Source organism: Taeniopygia guttata, chromosome 14 (genome assembly GCF_048771995.1).
Source record: "Taeniopygia guttata chromosome 14, bTaeGut7.mat, whole genome shotgun sequence".
In the NCBI taxonomy this organism is placed as follows: domain Eukaryota; kingdom Metazoa; phylum Chordata; class Aves; order Passeriformes; family Estrildidae; genus Taeniopygia; species Taeniopygia guttata.
Genome location: NC_133039.1, coordinates 755,383 through 770,358, shown reverse-complemented (window position 1 = coordinate 770,358; position 14,976 = coordinate 755,383). Strand labels below are relative to the sequence as shown.

Below are 14,976 nucleotides of genomic sequence, written 5' to 3'. Positions count from 1 at the left end.
GGAGGAGAAAGTGGAGATGGTCCAAGCAGTATGAATCACCAATTCCTCCTTTCCATGGACTAAGTACAGCACTTTCCCAGAAAGGAGGCAGTGACTCCACTTCAGGAGTTGGCACTGCACAGTTCCAGAAATCCACGCAGTTCCTGGGGTAGCTGTTAACTGCTGAGCAGCTGCTGCCTGGTTAATGTTCCAGGGGAGGTCCCCAGCTGGTACCTTGGTGTCCAGCAAGGAATGACATCCACAGGCCAATCCTGCCCAGCTCCTATGGAGCACTGCTCCAGCTGGCCCCAGCACTGCCTAAGAACCTGCCTGGCTCGACCTTCCCACAGCAAGAAGGGTTAATGGAAAAGCTTTTGTGCTTTAAGACACTTTGAATGGCTTTTATTTTTAGACATTGTAGAAGATACAAAGTGAAAGCCTATTGTTCTTATGGTAAGAGATCTTTACAAAGACATCAATATTTAAAGTAATTAAAAATATCTTAACAAAAGACTTTGCTTAAAAACTTGGCAGTTTAACAAGCACTCCTCCCTTCATCGTGTTTTATTCCCATCAGACCAAGGCCGGATTGTGATCCTTGTGTGCTGCAACACAAATAAGAAGTGTTTTAGTTCTGCTCAGTTCAGCCTTCATGCACATAGCTCTGCTGGGCTGGCGGTGAGAGGCCTGCAACCCCCTGGGTTAGCACATTGAAAAAATAATTATTTTTCCACCCCACAATTATTTGACATCCTTTTTAATCAAGAAGCCTCCTCTGAAATGCTGGTCTCAGGGAAACAGTAATATAGGAACCTCACACTTGGCAAGAAATCTTCCCAGCCTGAGATGGAGCTCCCTTCCAACCCACTCAGCAGCCTGAGAGTGTGAGCCAAGCTCTGTGGGCTTCCACAGGCACCCTGTGGATGCAGATTCCCAAATCCACCTGTTCTGCTGGTGGGATTCCTACCCCTCGGTGATGGAAGACTGTGCTAAGCAAGAACAGTTGGAAATGGCCCTTGAAAAGTAAACAGGGCTGTGCTGAGCCCAGTGACTCTGCTGCAGAGGACACGAGGTGTGAACTGCAACTCATAGCCATCCATGCCTCAAACCTGCCCCTGGGGTGACAGGTGAGTGTGCAAGGTACCTGAGGTGATACAGGGTGTAGAGAGGCAAATGTTTGCTTGGAAATGCACAAACAGATGCAGTTTTAGCCCAAAGAAGGCAGCAGAAAGGTAGCTGACCAGTGACAACGAGCAGAGAAGGCTGTTGAAGTATGTCCTCAGTAACCAGGGCTTTGCTTTGGAAAGACTGAACCTTTCTGGTTAATAATTAGTGAGACTGTGGCAGTTCAGGCCCAGGGGCTGAAATGCAGGCAGCCCACTCCAGGGAAGTATTCCTGACAGCACTGCTGCAGCCCAACTCAAATGCACAACCTGTTCCTTCCTACAAAAGCTGAAGGACTTAACAAATTTGGGTTTTCTCATTTTTGTCCATCATATGAGAGAACAAGGGCATGAAGCACATGCAGCTCTGGCTGAAGCACATTTTGGGTACCACAACACAACAACTGGTAGGTAAGGCCTTGGCTGCAGTAATTAGGTGGTTTTAGAAACCAAACACCTCAAAAACTCCTGCCTGCTGTGGAAACTCTGCTTGATTCTCTCATGGCCACATTGTCAATGGGGATGAAACATCCTCTGGGGAAGGTGGGTGAACTGATAAGATCTCTACAATTAATCAACACTGTGAACCCTCAGATACATGAACTGTGACTCAGGCCTGATTTGTGGGCAGAACTTAAGGCTGAGGTTTTATTGGCTCAACATGAAAGTCAGATTAAGTACAACAGCTTCTTCAGGCCTCTCTTGGGCTCTCTCTCTTCCTTGTGCAGAGCTTTAAGTTTTAATAGAGTAAGATAAAAATATTCAGCTTTGTATTTTCCTTGGTTCTTTGCAAAATAGGTAGCAAGTTACCTGCTCACTCCAGGAAAGAGAACAACGCACAGGGTGTTATTCTGCAGGCTCCTATAAAGCTTTTTGATATGGTGGTCTAACTTCTTCACCTTCTTCCTTAAGTCCTGCTCCTGCATAAGAGAATAGAAAGAATAAAATCCCCCATTCATCAGGGATTATGCTTCTAAGTCTGTGGGAAGGTGACCTGTGGGATGGCACAGGTGAGGGCAGCAGTGATGCTGCTCCTGCTTGGCAGTGCAGTGGCCCAGCTGCAGGGAGAACCACAGGCCCTGCTCAAATGGCACCGTGGCAAAAATGGGAGCTGCACCTCCAGAGCTCTCAGCTAGAGCTCTTCTTTCCTGTGCAGCCACACAGCCACTCACCTCTCCCTGTGACTCCTGTGCCCCGTCAGCTTCAGTTCTGGGCAGCACCACCCACGGCCCCGTGCAGCTATCTGGTTGTAACATGATGCAGTGCCCTGCAAACACCACGTTATCTCGTGTGGTATTATCTCTCAAACTGCTCTGTGGGAACTGATCCTTGGCAGCTTCCTTGCTCCAGCACAAGGAGACCCTTCTGTCACAAGCAGCTCTGCACCTCAGTCAGCTCAAAGTTACCTCTCCAGGTTCCCAGGGCAGTCCCTCCTCACTAATTGCAACAAACAGCAGCAGAACCTCACACTCACAGAGTCAGACAGCTGCTCCATTTTCTCATAGAAGATGTGCTTTCCTTGCTTCCCATTGCTGTGATTCATTTGCCAAATCCATCTCCAGAGGTGACCTGGAGCAAGGGCATTCCTACTTCTTAGCTCACTACCCTTCATGGTCCATCCATTTATGGTTTCAACGGCCTCCACAGCACTCTGGGTTTTCTGGAATTCTGAAATGCAAAGAGAAGGGAACGTGGTTTGGCAATGCTATTGCTGCCCTCCTTGGCACCTGCAAGGCAGGGCTAAAGGTGTGGAGCAGGAGGGAGATGAGAAACAAATCACTGCAGCAAGCAGATTCTCATCTTGCTACAGATAAACATCAGACTAGAAATGCCAATTGGCTGCAGCAGCACTCACTGAGCTGTTCTCACCTTTCAGAGGTGATTACTGGGCTGTGTGGAGCTGCACAGTAGCCACCCCTCACATGGAAGTACTGGAGCCCGTTAGTTACCCTGGAGTTTTTCTAAGTAAATGTCTGGGGTTTTTTTTAAGCAGGTGTTTTTTCCTCTTAAATATTTAGCTGTAAAGTGCTTCTCCAAACAATATGTGCTTTCACAGGAGCATTTAAAATACCATCCCTTTGAGCCTACCTGGTTTTCAGCAGCTCTTGCTGTGCCTGTGCAAAGTCCCAAGGGCTGCTGAATGAGCTTATTTGAAGGAAATATGCAGTCTGTGTGTGAAGCTACTTACTGAGGAAACAGCAGTTCCTGTGCTTTCCACTCTGAAGATCCTTTGGCAGGAACAGTGTTTCCAGGTCTTTCAACTGGCTGAATTCTTCTTGCAAGTCTGTCTCTGTTAATGACTTCTTTAGGCCAGCCACATAAATTACACCTTCATTTTCTACATCCAGTTCTAATTCCTTAATCAGAACATTGCAGTCCAGCATTGCTGCAGTGACTGGTCTCTGGACCTGGGGTGGATGCAGCAGGAATAAAAAGCATGTCAGCCTACACTGCTCTGTGTTCTAAGCTTCTATTTTAAAGTATTTTTCTCCCATTACCAAAAGTAGACAGGTTATTTTCCATCACTTGAAATAAATATGACTAATGAAGGCCAACTTAATTAGTCATGATAAAGGGAGATTATATTTGTAATGGAGAAACACTACAAAACTAAAATGCCATACTCTATATGGCCCTGAATTGTGCAGGGACAGGGAGATTTTAACAGTACAAGCATTTGCCCGGACACACTGCTGTGATGTTTCAGATGTATTGGAGGCTGTGCCTGGGCTGAACATAACTTTTGTTGTTTGCCTTTACCTTAATGCAGGATCCTGCTACCTCAGCTCCATTCAGGCTTTCCACAGCAAGCTGGGCAGCTTCCAGCACTTCGTATTGGATACAGACATATGGCTTGAAATAGCAGAGTAAGATACTTCAGGTTTATCAGGGAGACACACATTGGCCCCCCCTTTTAAAAAGTCAGGTCTCAAGATTAGGTTTTGCTTTCTTTTAAAACTAGAATAATATAAAAAAGTTTGAGGGTAAGATATTTAATACTCCATATACTCTAGCTGTTTAAAACCCCCTTCAATTAACTCTTCAATTAGTACTACCTTTTTTTTTCTCCTTTGGCTGTTAAAGGCCTTAACATATCAGCTCTCTTTAGAAGGACAAAAATCACCTCAGCTTCCCCAGCACTCCAAGTCCTCTGAGCAGCACATGAGCTGCACTTGTTCCCATCATTGTGTGGAGTAGCTCTTTAGGTACCCTGAATGATTGTAGTGGATGTCTAAACTACCACAAAAAAACCTCTAAACAGAATAAGTGGTATTTCTTTGGTTCTAATCCATAACTTTCCAAGAGTTTACTCAGACCTTCCAGGTCTGTCAGCAACCTTTGAGTGCTCCTCACCTGGAATGTTTCAGTTACCACTGTAAGGGACTGGATTGGTCCACACCTCCCAAATTCTTTCTTCACAGACTTCATGCAAAAGTTTTCTTCAAAAGGACCTGCGTAAATTGTCAGCATGTCAGTCAGCTTGCTTCTCACCTGTTGGAACACAGATTAGAGAAGGCACTTCACAGAGCAAAGGAACTAACTACTCAGTGCCTCCTGATAAATCACATCTCTCTACAAGCTCAGCATGAAGACTATTCTCAAACAAAAAACAATACCTTTTCATGAAGTCCAGCATGAAGGTGAGATGCAAGGTACTCTGGACCCAAACTGAACTGGATGATACTGAATTTGGACAGGGGAACATCTTCCAAGGCTCTCTGAAGGATCTGGAGGGACAAGAGCAAACAAGGTTCAAAGAGGTACAAGACAATTGTACTGCAGAGGATCAAAAACAAGCCTATTGAATTTAACTCCCAACTTTAATTTTCATTATTGTCTAAGAAAGTCCTCAGGCAGAAATTCTTTGGTGAGTCATGAGAGGATGCAGAGGATCAAAGCTCATTTCCGAAATGCTCAAATGGATTTAGCTAACCTGGTATTAACACTATTGCTAACAGTACTGTCAGTCAGCTTTTAAAATAGGACTCATCTACCCACTCCCAGAACAAGAACAACTTTGAACTATTTTGATGCTTAGACCAACCCACTCTAAGTCCATTCACCTGTTTGTTTGAAGTGTTCAGGTTACTCTGACACAGGCCAGAAGAGTCTAATCCCTGTCTGCCCAAAAGGAGGAGTTTTTGGCCAGTCACCTGCAGCCAATCTAAAAAACTAGCAGAGAGAAGTACATTGTGAATCACAATACTTTTCAACATGGGGAATAAACACTTTCAAGAAATGCTTGTCAGAGAATTACAATGCAATTAAGAAATCTGAAAGAATATTATTGTCCACAACATCAAAAGAAGCCTAGGAAATACTCTGTGAAATTTAAGATGAAACTGTTTAGAAGTTTTTCAGCACTATGCTGCAATTATTTGTGTCTGTCTGAAAATCCTGATGGCTGCTGAAAAACATAAGGCACTTGTTTGATTTTACTGAGGATTCAACCGAAGGAAAAACAGACATATGTGAGAATCTTATTACCATGGTTTGGATAATGGTGGAGGCTCATTCAGCTGTTCCTGGAACCCACATCCTTGTAGCACAGCTTTGTTCTGTGAGACCTCAGCCAGTTTTTCAGCTGTCAGAAGCATCTCCAAGTTTAATTCTGCTACCTTGAGGAAGGAAGAAGATTATTAGCTGGCTTTCATCTCATCAGCTAATTGTAGCTGACAAAAAGCCTGTGCTTTCCCTGTGAGTCACGTAAGCACACTCCAGCAGTGAAGAAACATGGACATTAATTTCTTGCCTTATTATTTTCTGTTGTCATTTTCAAGCATGCAGCACGCACAGCATCAACAGGCAGTCATCTCCAAAAATATTCTTTCAGAAATCAACAACACAAGGGACTCATAAAGCCAGCTGAATCACTACCACAACACACAAGGTCTCTGTCTTCTTTGATCTAGAAAAATTACAGGCATTCCTGCAGGCTGGAAATGTCTGTCCTTTACCCAGGGCCCCTCTTCAGGATCAGCAGCAATGCTGGCTGATGTCAATGAGTACTGAGCACTGGCAGTGCCCAGGTTATTCAGGTACCTGGATACAGGCTGGAAGTAACAAGCTGTCAAAACTGGGCCCTCTACCACAGCTCCATTTTCTCTTTAAAATTAACAGGAGAATGGGATGCTTGTCTTGGAAAGCACAACATTATGTTCTGTAGTTTAGGACAGAAATCTCAATTAGATATAAATACCTTTGTTGGTCCTTGCTCAATGAAGAATTGAGCTAACTCCAATGCAGCTCTAGCATCTTCTGTAGGATCATGCCCAAGCTTCTGTTCACACTGAATCTCTTTCCTAGGGCATCAAAATTAGGTGTACAGGCAGGTTATCTGTTTTTCCACACTGACCAACATCCTGTCTTTTCTAAACTGGGTCCTTTTCGGGCAAAAGAGCTTTCCCCTCTCCAAAAAGGATTTCAGTTCTGTGCAGCAGCATTCTTGTGAAATATTCCCAAAAGTTACTGCAAGAAATGTTTTTGCAATTTTGAGCAAAATGGTTTATGGAATTTACAGAATCACAGAATCACTAGGTTGGAAGAGATCTTCAAGATCATCAAATCCAACTCAGCCTTAACACTTCAACTAAACCATGGCACCGAGTGCCACATCCAATCTTGTTTTAAACACATCCAGAGATGGTGACTCCACCACCTCCCTGGGCAGACCATTCCAGAACTTTATCACTCTTTCTGTAAAAAACTTTTTCCTAAGATCCAACGTATATTTCTCCTGACACTCCTTAAGACTCTGGTTCTGTCAGTGCTGCCTGAAGAAAGAGCCCAACCCCACCTGAGCACAGCCACCTTTCAGGATCTGTAGAGAGTGATAAAGGTCACCCCTGAGTCTCCTTTTCTCCAGGCTGAACAACCCCAGCTCCCTCAGCCATTCCTCACAGGGTTTGTGTTCCCAGCCCCTCTCCAGCCTCGCTGCCTCCCCTGAATATGCTCAAGCATCTCAATGTCCTTCTCAAACTGAGGGGCCAGAACTGGACACAGCACTCGAGGAGAGGCCTCACCAGTGCCAAGTACAGGGGAAATCCGACAGAGGCAGTGCTAATACTTGCTACTCTGATGCATGACTACTTTAAAAGTTTACTTCTTTCTTGACCAATGGCCCAACTCACAATTTGCACACAGAGAGGAAGGCAGCATCCAGTTCAGTGAAGTTTGGCACTGCAGAGTATGACCATTCACTGTGAGTGTGAGGAGAACTAGCTCACTAAGATACTACCCAGTGGTAGCTGATACACTGGGAAATATGATTTAAGTCAGTAAATCAGACTTTAATGCATTGACCTTTCTTTCTTGCCAACTGAAAGCTCTCACCTATGTGAGCCAGAGTGCCTCTGTTGCTCTACAATTCAACATACCTCTACAGCCCTGCAGGAAGGTGAGTTATGCTGGGACTCAGATCTGGTTGGGTCACAGCATTCTGCTTGCTCAAAGACTAGCCCATTTATTATGCTGCCTGATGTTTCAAGCAGCCAGTAAATTCCTTTTTACCGTGTCTTACTTGCACAACCTGCTCCTTTCTTTTGAATCTTAGTAACAAAATAATAATTCTCATACTATTAGCAGCAGAGTAAGACCATATGACCCACCATGACAGTTTCTAATCTTTCCCATGACAGTACAGTAATAATCTTACCCTAAAACCGCTTTGGCTAGAAATTTTAGCTTAAATCTTCGACCTTCACTTCTGGCAAAAAGCAGTGAAGTATCAATAACACTGGGGTGGATCATCTGCAGGAGAAAAATCATCACCACTTTAGTTTAAGAGCAGCAGATATACAGAACTGGACAGTAACTCCACAATTTTCTGTGCCTCTGCCTTTTCATTTCAGTTGCCAGTTTCTCCCTGACAGATACCTCATTCACAAGACAGCAAAAGGAATAATGAAACAAGTCCAACTTTCCTTTCTATTTCCCGCTCTAGTGGGAAGATCTAGCTAGAATTGGTTAGAAAGATTAATTATGATTCAAGCATTTTAGATTGGATAAATTACCCACAGAAAGGACTTCAGTTCTCCCCATGACACAGCTAGCAGAAGCATCTGGCTGAAGCAGGGGGTAAAGCTGCATTTGCAACAATATCTGTATCTGGACAGACTTCTCTCTTTTGGGTTCTGAACAGCCCCTTGCAAATTTTATAGCTATAAGGAGAGTTCTTGACTTTTAAATCCCTACAGACATGGGGCTATTCATAATAAAAAACAATTAACAAGCGTTCATGAATAAAAAGAGCAATCGTTAAAGAGTTTTCAGGTGTGAAATGAGTAACACAGGGTCAGGAAAAACAGTCTTAAAAACATACTCACTTCCAAAGCCTGAAGATCAGAATTTAAAGAATGACCCACCAATACTGCATCATGGGGAAGAATTTTTTTTAGCCTGGTTTGGATGTCTGACAGTCTTGTCTTCACTGGAAGAAGCATTTTCTTTGTGATTCCTGAGAATCTTCAAAACAAAAGTTGGGTGAGTTAATAGCAATACATTTGCAACAGTGTATGCTGGTAAACATTACAAGGAGGTCCTGTTAAATATGAACTCAGTGCAGCTAACCACAGAATGCTATTTACTGTTTTCTGTTCCAACATCAGAGGATATACTGCAGCTAAACTGCTAAGAGTACTACAACATCTGTTTCAAAAGTTTATTTCTCCCAGATATTCTTAAGTAATGCAGTTGGCATAAGATAGCACAGGTGAGGAAATACTGCAAGTCTGATGGTGGAAGGAGATGCTTCCAAGTAACCTGAGGAGACTGGGACACTGCCTCCTGGATAAAGCCAGGTGAAGTTTTGAAGAAGACAAGCCTTGAGTTTTGCCTGCTTTTGTTATAATCCTGAGCCCCACCTAATGGTGTGTACAAGCTCTATGCATTTTTTACATATGAGCAAATTTAGCTATGGACTCCATCTTATTTTATAACCATGAGTGAAGAGTAACTTGTACTGTGTATCATTGATTTGTAACAGAACTTTCCCATGGACACTGCAGAATGGCAATGGCTCTGCCTGGCAGCCCCACGGGCACTGTGCAGCACATTGTACACATAATGTTGGTCACTTTAGTCACACAGCAAGATCTGCATTCCTAACACTGAGGGAAATGCAGCAGGCATCTCTGCAAACAAGGGGTTTCTGAAAGGTCCTGTGTAACAGGCTGAATTGGAAAGGGCTGCAGCTCTGAAAGACAAAGAGATAAGAAGAGTTTGTGCAAGTGACCTGGTGCGGTAGTTCAGCACCGTGCTCTCAGGTTTGACCAGCTCATTCAGCAGGCACTGACCCCGTGCATCCACCAAAGACACACGGGTGACTTCGTTCCCTTTGGCAGTCTGGCACTGTCAGGAAGAAGCAGAGGCAGTTGTTGAATCAGCACGATGCTGCCACTCAAAAACCTTAACCAACATCTGCTTTGGCTGCAGCAGCATCACTGCAAAGGAGTTCCTTGACTTAGAGATCTACCACTCGCAGCTGGTGGGCTTATACTCTACTGTGCTTCATTTTCATTGTTAAATGTGCACTGTAAGCACACCAAACACACAAGCAAGCACAGCACAGCAAAGCATTGTAAAGAAGTGCTGATTTCACAGAATCTGTCTGTGCTCTGCACTGTAAAAGTGCCACTGACAGCACCAGCCCCACAGACACTGTACAGTTTAAAGGCAGAGCCCATATTGTATCAATAGTTAATGCTGATGCCAAACAGGCATCTCTGCAAGGCTAAAACTGCACTAAAGGAGGACTCTTCACCACAGCAGCTGCCAAAGGAACTGTGATGACTAAAGGAAAGATGTGTGACAGGAAAGTATCTTTCCTTTCCCAAACCTTGGAGAGAGCTGAGGAGGAATTCCACAGCAATCTCATGGGTATTTGCAGCATTGCTGACAGGCCTGGCAGATCCAGCTGCTGCTTGGGGAGCCAACAGAACTGAGCTCTCTGCTCAGGATATTATTTCTGTCTCATAGCCAGAACCACTGCTGTGGCCTCTCCATGGCTGCATTAGCACTGGTACCATCAAGGAAGGGACTGGCAGCAGATATCAAGATATCAGAAGTGATTTAACAAATACACAGAGTGCTTGGCTTACTTGGGAACAGCTGATAAGAGCTGGGTGCCTGACTCTATTTTCTAAGGCCACACACACTGATTTTTACCATTTCACAATCCAGACCAAAGAGGGGGCTGCTGTCTGTCCTCTGCTGATCACATTCTGTGGAGATGTAGCCCTTGCATCCAGGGGAACCTGGAGGGAAAACACACCCAGGAATAAGAAAAAAGACCTTTCTTCTACAATTCATATGACAAAATGTATCACTAAACTGTCAAAACTAAAACCAACCCCCAGCACAACAAAACAACTCTCACTCAAAAACTGACCTTCTATGGGATAGTCATTTTTTTTCTGCTCTTCTAAAGTTAGAGTATAGCTTGTAAGGCCTTGTTTTTTTTCTCCATATCTCTGAATGATGGGATCACATTGCAAGTCTGAGCTTTTAGTAATGCATTCACTGCTGCTGGAAGTCAAGCCTGTAAAATACAGAAGCATCTGTCAAGCTCAGTTTCTGCATCAGATCAACACTTGGAGGCTGCACCATTCCAGGTCACTACCAGGAACAATAGACTGGAGAAAAGGGTCAGAGAAAAACACAGAGTCTTCCCAGCTCAAATCTAATTTATATCTGTCTCTTTGATTAGATACATCTTAGAAGGGGTAGTAAAGCAGCAGGGATTTGGACTAAATATGTTAAAAACTTTCTCTCATTTTGCATTCACTTTGACAATCAGCCCAAAATGAGTTACTGAACTAGTCAGGGTAAGAAGTCTCATGGTTCAAGCCATTGTATGTGTTCCTTTCTAAACAAGTTTACCATGGCAGCACACTGGGATTGCAGGGGATGCAAAGTCATAAATTTCTGTTCAAAATGAGTCACTGTCTTGAAAGAGAAAATGCAAACCCAAATAAAATACCTTTTGGAACGTTTTGAGGTTTCAGGTTTGTTCCTTCTCCATACAAGCTGACTGGCAAGTTAGCAGAAGGTGCTAATGTGAATCTCTGAAAAAAGAAAATGTGAAAACATGTTAGTGACTTTGAAAGACAGGCAAAAATAAGAAAAAAATGAGGCGTTCATTAATCCCCAAGCCAGCCAAATTCAGAGGAGACTGAAAAAAGAAATAGTGGAAATACATTTGGTGTTTTATCAAGTAGACAAACCCAACACAAATCAAACTTGTTCCAATGAGGGATGATACAGGATTCTTTGTACTACAGGACAGATTTGCCTTGCCTGATATGATCAAGAAGGCAAATCTCAAGAACTTCTTTGATAGAAACTAAAGCTAGTTCCAGTCTTTCCAGTTAAGTTGTAATTTACATTTACTGCAGTTCAGGAAGAACTATCTAGAAACTTCAATTCAAGTCCTTCTTTCTTTCTATCTTCTTTCAAAAATGTTGCTTGTAAGTCCAAAAATCAAAATAATTATTTTAATAATCTCTTTGGGAAATGGGAGAAACTTAACATAAAGTGCAAATAATAGAAGTGGTATTTTTCAACCAGTGGGACTACCATAACTCTATTGAGAGTCTCCTCCCTCAGAGTAAATTCCAAATTATTGAAATTGTTCCAAGATATTTATAATCTAATTGTGCTTTCAGGACTGGAAGTTTAGAAGAGAACGATGCAGTCTGGGGACTTACATGGCGGAACACTTTCCTGAGGTGTTTGAACTGTAAATAGAATCTGTAGAAATGGAGTTGGCTCATTTCGTGTAGAATAACAACCACAACCCCAGCCAGGTGGCTTTGGTGAGATATACGGCACCAGCTGCAGTTAAAAAAAGAGCAATAATTAAAAAAAAAAACCCAAACAAACAAAAAACATAAAAATCAAAGCAAAACAATTATCAAGCACTCTTAAAAAAAATGTTGGAACCCACCCAGCTTTTAAGTCAGTAAATGGCAAAGTGCCAAATGACTTCAATAAGAAAAGGCTTTATAGCTTATCTCAAACAGCCACATATTTCTGGAAGCAACAGAGTATAGGAGACAGAGAAAGAAGTTATTGCAAATTTCTGCTGCATACCATTTCAAGACATGTATACCTCATTCATATACATCAGAATGTGATTATACCAGCAACTTCAATTGTAGTGACATAGTCTGGTGAATTAATGAATCAAAGTAAGTTTCACAAAATAATTTTCTATTCACTATTAAAATCTAAAGTGAGGTATTTCCTGCTTTGAGTTTCATCTGAAGATTAATTTCATTTAATTTTTGCCATTCAAGGTTATAAACCCTCCTCAGTCTTTCCCTTCCAGTACTGAGAAGTGGCCCAGAGAAAGGGAGAAGTGACTAAAATGGTTTTTGTTTTTTTTTTTCCTAAAATGCTCTAGAACACCCTGTTTCAATTATATCTAACATGAAATGCATTAATATTTGTGTTAATATTTTAACAGGGTAATTTGTTTCCTCAGTGTGTGGAGCTTCTTCAGTTCCACAGCAGTCATTTAGTTTTTCAAAACTGCATGAAACAAAACTGTGGAGTTGTAGGAGTTCTGCCAGAAGAGGAATTCTGCTTCCTGGCCAAGTCTAACCATAACTGTATCTGCACAATCCAGGCTGCCATTATGGCAACACCACAGCGAGTGCTCCAAAGCCAGCGTGGCCAATACTCCTCCAGGAATGTTTTCACACCAGGGAGAACACGAGGCCAGGCTGATTGCAGCTGGGGATGTACCTGGGCTGTGCTGTGCTGTGGCATTTCCCCAGAGCCGCGTATTTCAGCAGCTCATACAGCTGCTCCTGGCTGATTTCGGAGTCCTCGCCCAGCAGAGCTGCTGACAAATGACAGGACTTTTCCTGTGGAAAGGGAAATGCTGGTAAAGAGAGGTTTCATGTAATCACACCAGCCCATGAAGAAAGAAGGAAAAAGAAACTACTTGGATACAACCAGCTACATTTAAAGTAACTCTTCCATTCCTCCTTTCAGAACCCACTGTAATATTAAATTTAGTCAACATTTCAGTAACCCAGGTACTCTAACTTCAAAGATTTATTTAACAAAGATTAACATAAGCAGATGTATGCAGTAAGGAGCAATTGATATGCAAAAGCAATATCTCCCCCACTTGCTGCTGTAGAGCTTTAAACATTTGTACAAGTATTGCACTCTGTGTGAGGTTTTCTCTATCTACAGCGTGGGATCCGCTCTGCCACAAGGGTTTGCTGACCCCTGCAGGGAAAAATGCTTCAGTAAAATCCAAGGAAGATGCAGAAAGGAAGCACTGAGGAAATGAGGTGGGGACTGTGCCACACAGTTCTACATAGCAGTTCTTTAAGCCTAAACGCACAAATTCTTCTAAATGCTAATTATCAAGTAAATGTGGCATTTTGGTGACCTCCACTGACCAGACAGCCTGTTCCAAAGAACTCCTGTAAAGATTTTCTTATTATAGGTGATGAAAAGACACCAAGGCATACAGGGGGAAAAACACCTCACAACATTAAAGAATGTAAAACCTCACAGCATGAACAACCACTGGAAGTTCTTTTCCCCCACACACTAACAAGCCATGTGCTCAGTAATTTACACAGAGCCTGCCCACGTGGGACTGGGCTGGTGTGCTCTTCAAGACATTTGTCACTGGGTAAGAAAGTTAAAGAGAGGTGACAATGTTTGTTGTTCCAGTGGTTAAGGATCGTCTGGCAATAACAGTCCAGGCTGGTGTAATTGCTAGTGCCTCATCTCTCAAGCTGAGACAAGTAATGACACCGTTGTTTCCAATACAGCCTAATTAAAGCTTTGCAAAGAAAAAAAAAACAAAAAACCAAACAAAGAGCAGAGGTTTTGGTTCACCAAGGAGAGGGTACTGCCAACCACAGGAATTCGCCTCTAACCGGGTACAAACAGGACAGATCTCACAGGCTGGAGACGCCAACTCCTATTCCACGGGCACTGACTCAGTGTGCCCTGGCTGAGGTGCTCCTGTGGGGCTGCTCCGCGTCCTTCAGCCGCGCATATGCTGAGCACACACAACGCTCCTTTCAAGATCGGCTTTGTTTTCGAGAATATTATATTGGAGAATGTACCTATTTTTTAAACAAAATTCCTTAAATGTAATGCTGAGCACTCCAAACGAGTTACTTTCCACATCTCTTGGAGCAGAATCCAAGTCATTATCAGGCTCCGCAGGGCAGCGGTCACGGCCCCAAACCTGCCAAGTTCGAGGAGCGTTTGGACAATGCTCTCAGGCACATGGTGGGATCGGACTGGCCACACCTCCAGGGCCAGGAGCCGGACTCGATGAGCGCTGTGCACAGCTCAGGACATTCTGCGCTGTTACCTGCGGGCACTGGCTGTACCAGACCCTCCGCGTACACTGCCGGTGTGCACGGCTTTGCGGAGCTCCCAGCGCGGGACACAGCAGCACCGCCGAGAAGCGCCCGCGGGGGACACGGGGCCCGCGGGGGACACGGGGCCCGCGGGGGGACACGGGGCCCGCGGGGGGACACGGGGCCCGCGGGGGGACACGGGGCCCGCGGGGGGACACGGGGCCCGCGGGGGGACACGGGGCCCGCGGGGGACACGGGGCCCGCGGGGGGACACGGGGCCCGCACCTCGCTGCTCCCGGCGCTCGGCTCTCACCTCGGGGCCCAGGCCCGGGCCGCCGCCGTCGGCCTTCCGCCTCTTCCGCGCCTCCCGCGGCCCCTCCGCGGCTTCGCCGGGCCGCTTGCGCCCGTTGAGGCGCAGCCCCTTCGCCATGGCCCGCCCGGCTCCGGCCGCCCCTCACGGCCCGGCACGGCCCCGCGCTCCCAGCGGCCCT

The 14,976-nt window shown here is 44.5% G+C and overlaps 1 protein-coding gene across 3 annotated transcripts; it reads right to left on the bottom strand.

The window, feature by feature from the left end:
• Window positions 1-351: 351 nt before the first annotated feature.
• REXO5 (RNA exonuclease 5) lies at window positions 352-14,931 on the bottom strand. Of its 3 annotated transcripts, XM_072935622.1 has the most exons (20): window positions 14,799-14,931; window positions 14,051-14,242; window positions 12,891-13,012; window positions 11,849-11,975; window positions 11,122-11,206; window positions 10,531-10,680; window positions 10,308-10,396; window positions 9,376-9,491; window positions 8,468-8,606; window positions 7,798-7,892; window positions 6,343-6,445; window positions 5,631-5,761; window positions 5,207-5,315; window positions 4,760-4,870; window positions 4,497-4,634; window positions 3,903-3,995; window positions 3,331-3,550; window positions 2,617-2,810; window positions 1,953-2,062; window positions 352-584 (listed from the first exon to the last, which is right to left on the bottom strand). In XM_072935622.1, exons 4-20 carry the CDS (start codon window positions 11,912-11,914, stop codon window positions 515-517), a joined length of 2,019 nt encoding a protein of 672 aa, XP_072791723.1. In that variant the 5' UTR covers window positions 11,915-11,975; window positions 12,891-13,012; window positions 14,051-14,242; window positions 14,799-14,931; the 3' UTR covers window positions 352-514. The 3 variants fall into 3 exon arrangements, with proteins under 3 accessions (XP_072791723.1, XP_030140609.4, XP_072791722.1); XM_030284749.4 differs by lacking the exon at window positions 14,051-14,242; XM_072935621.1 differs by lacking the exons at window positions 4,497-4,634; window positions 14,051-14,242.
• Window positions 14,932-14,976: the final 45 nt, after the last annotated feature.

Coding starts and splice junctions, on each gene's coding strand:
- REXO5 (XM_030284749.4), bottom strand. CDS start 14,915: ATGGCGAAGGGGCTGCGCCTCAACGGGCGCAAGCGGCCCGGCGAAGCC. Junction 11,207..11,848: donor TCAGGAAAGTGTTCCGCCAT/GTAAGTCCCCAG, acceptor TTCTTTTTTCAG/AGATTCACATTAGCACCTTC. Junction 4,871..5,206: donor TGAACACTTCAAACAAACAG/GTGAATGGACTT, acceptor TTGTCCCTCCAG/ATCCTTCAGAGAGCCTTGGA.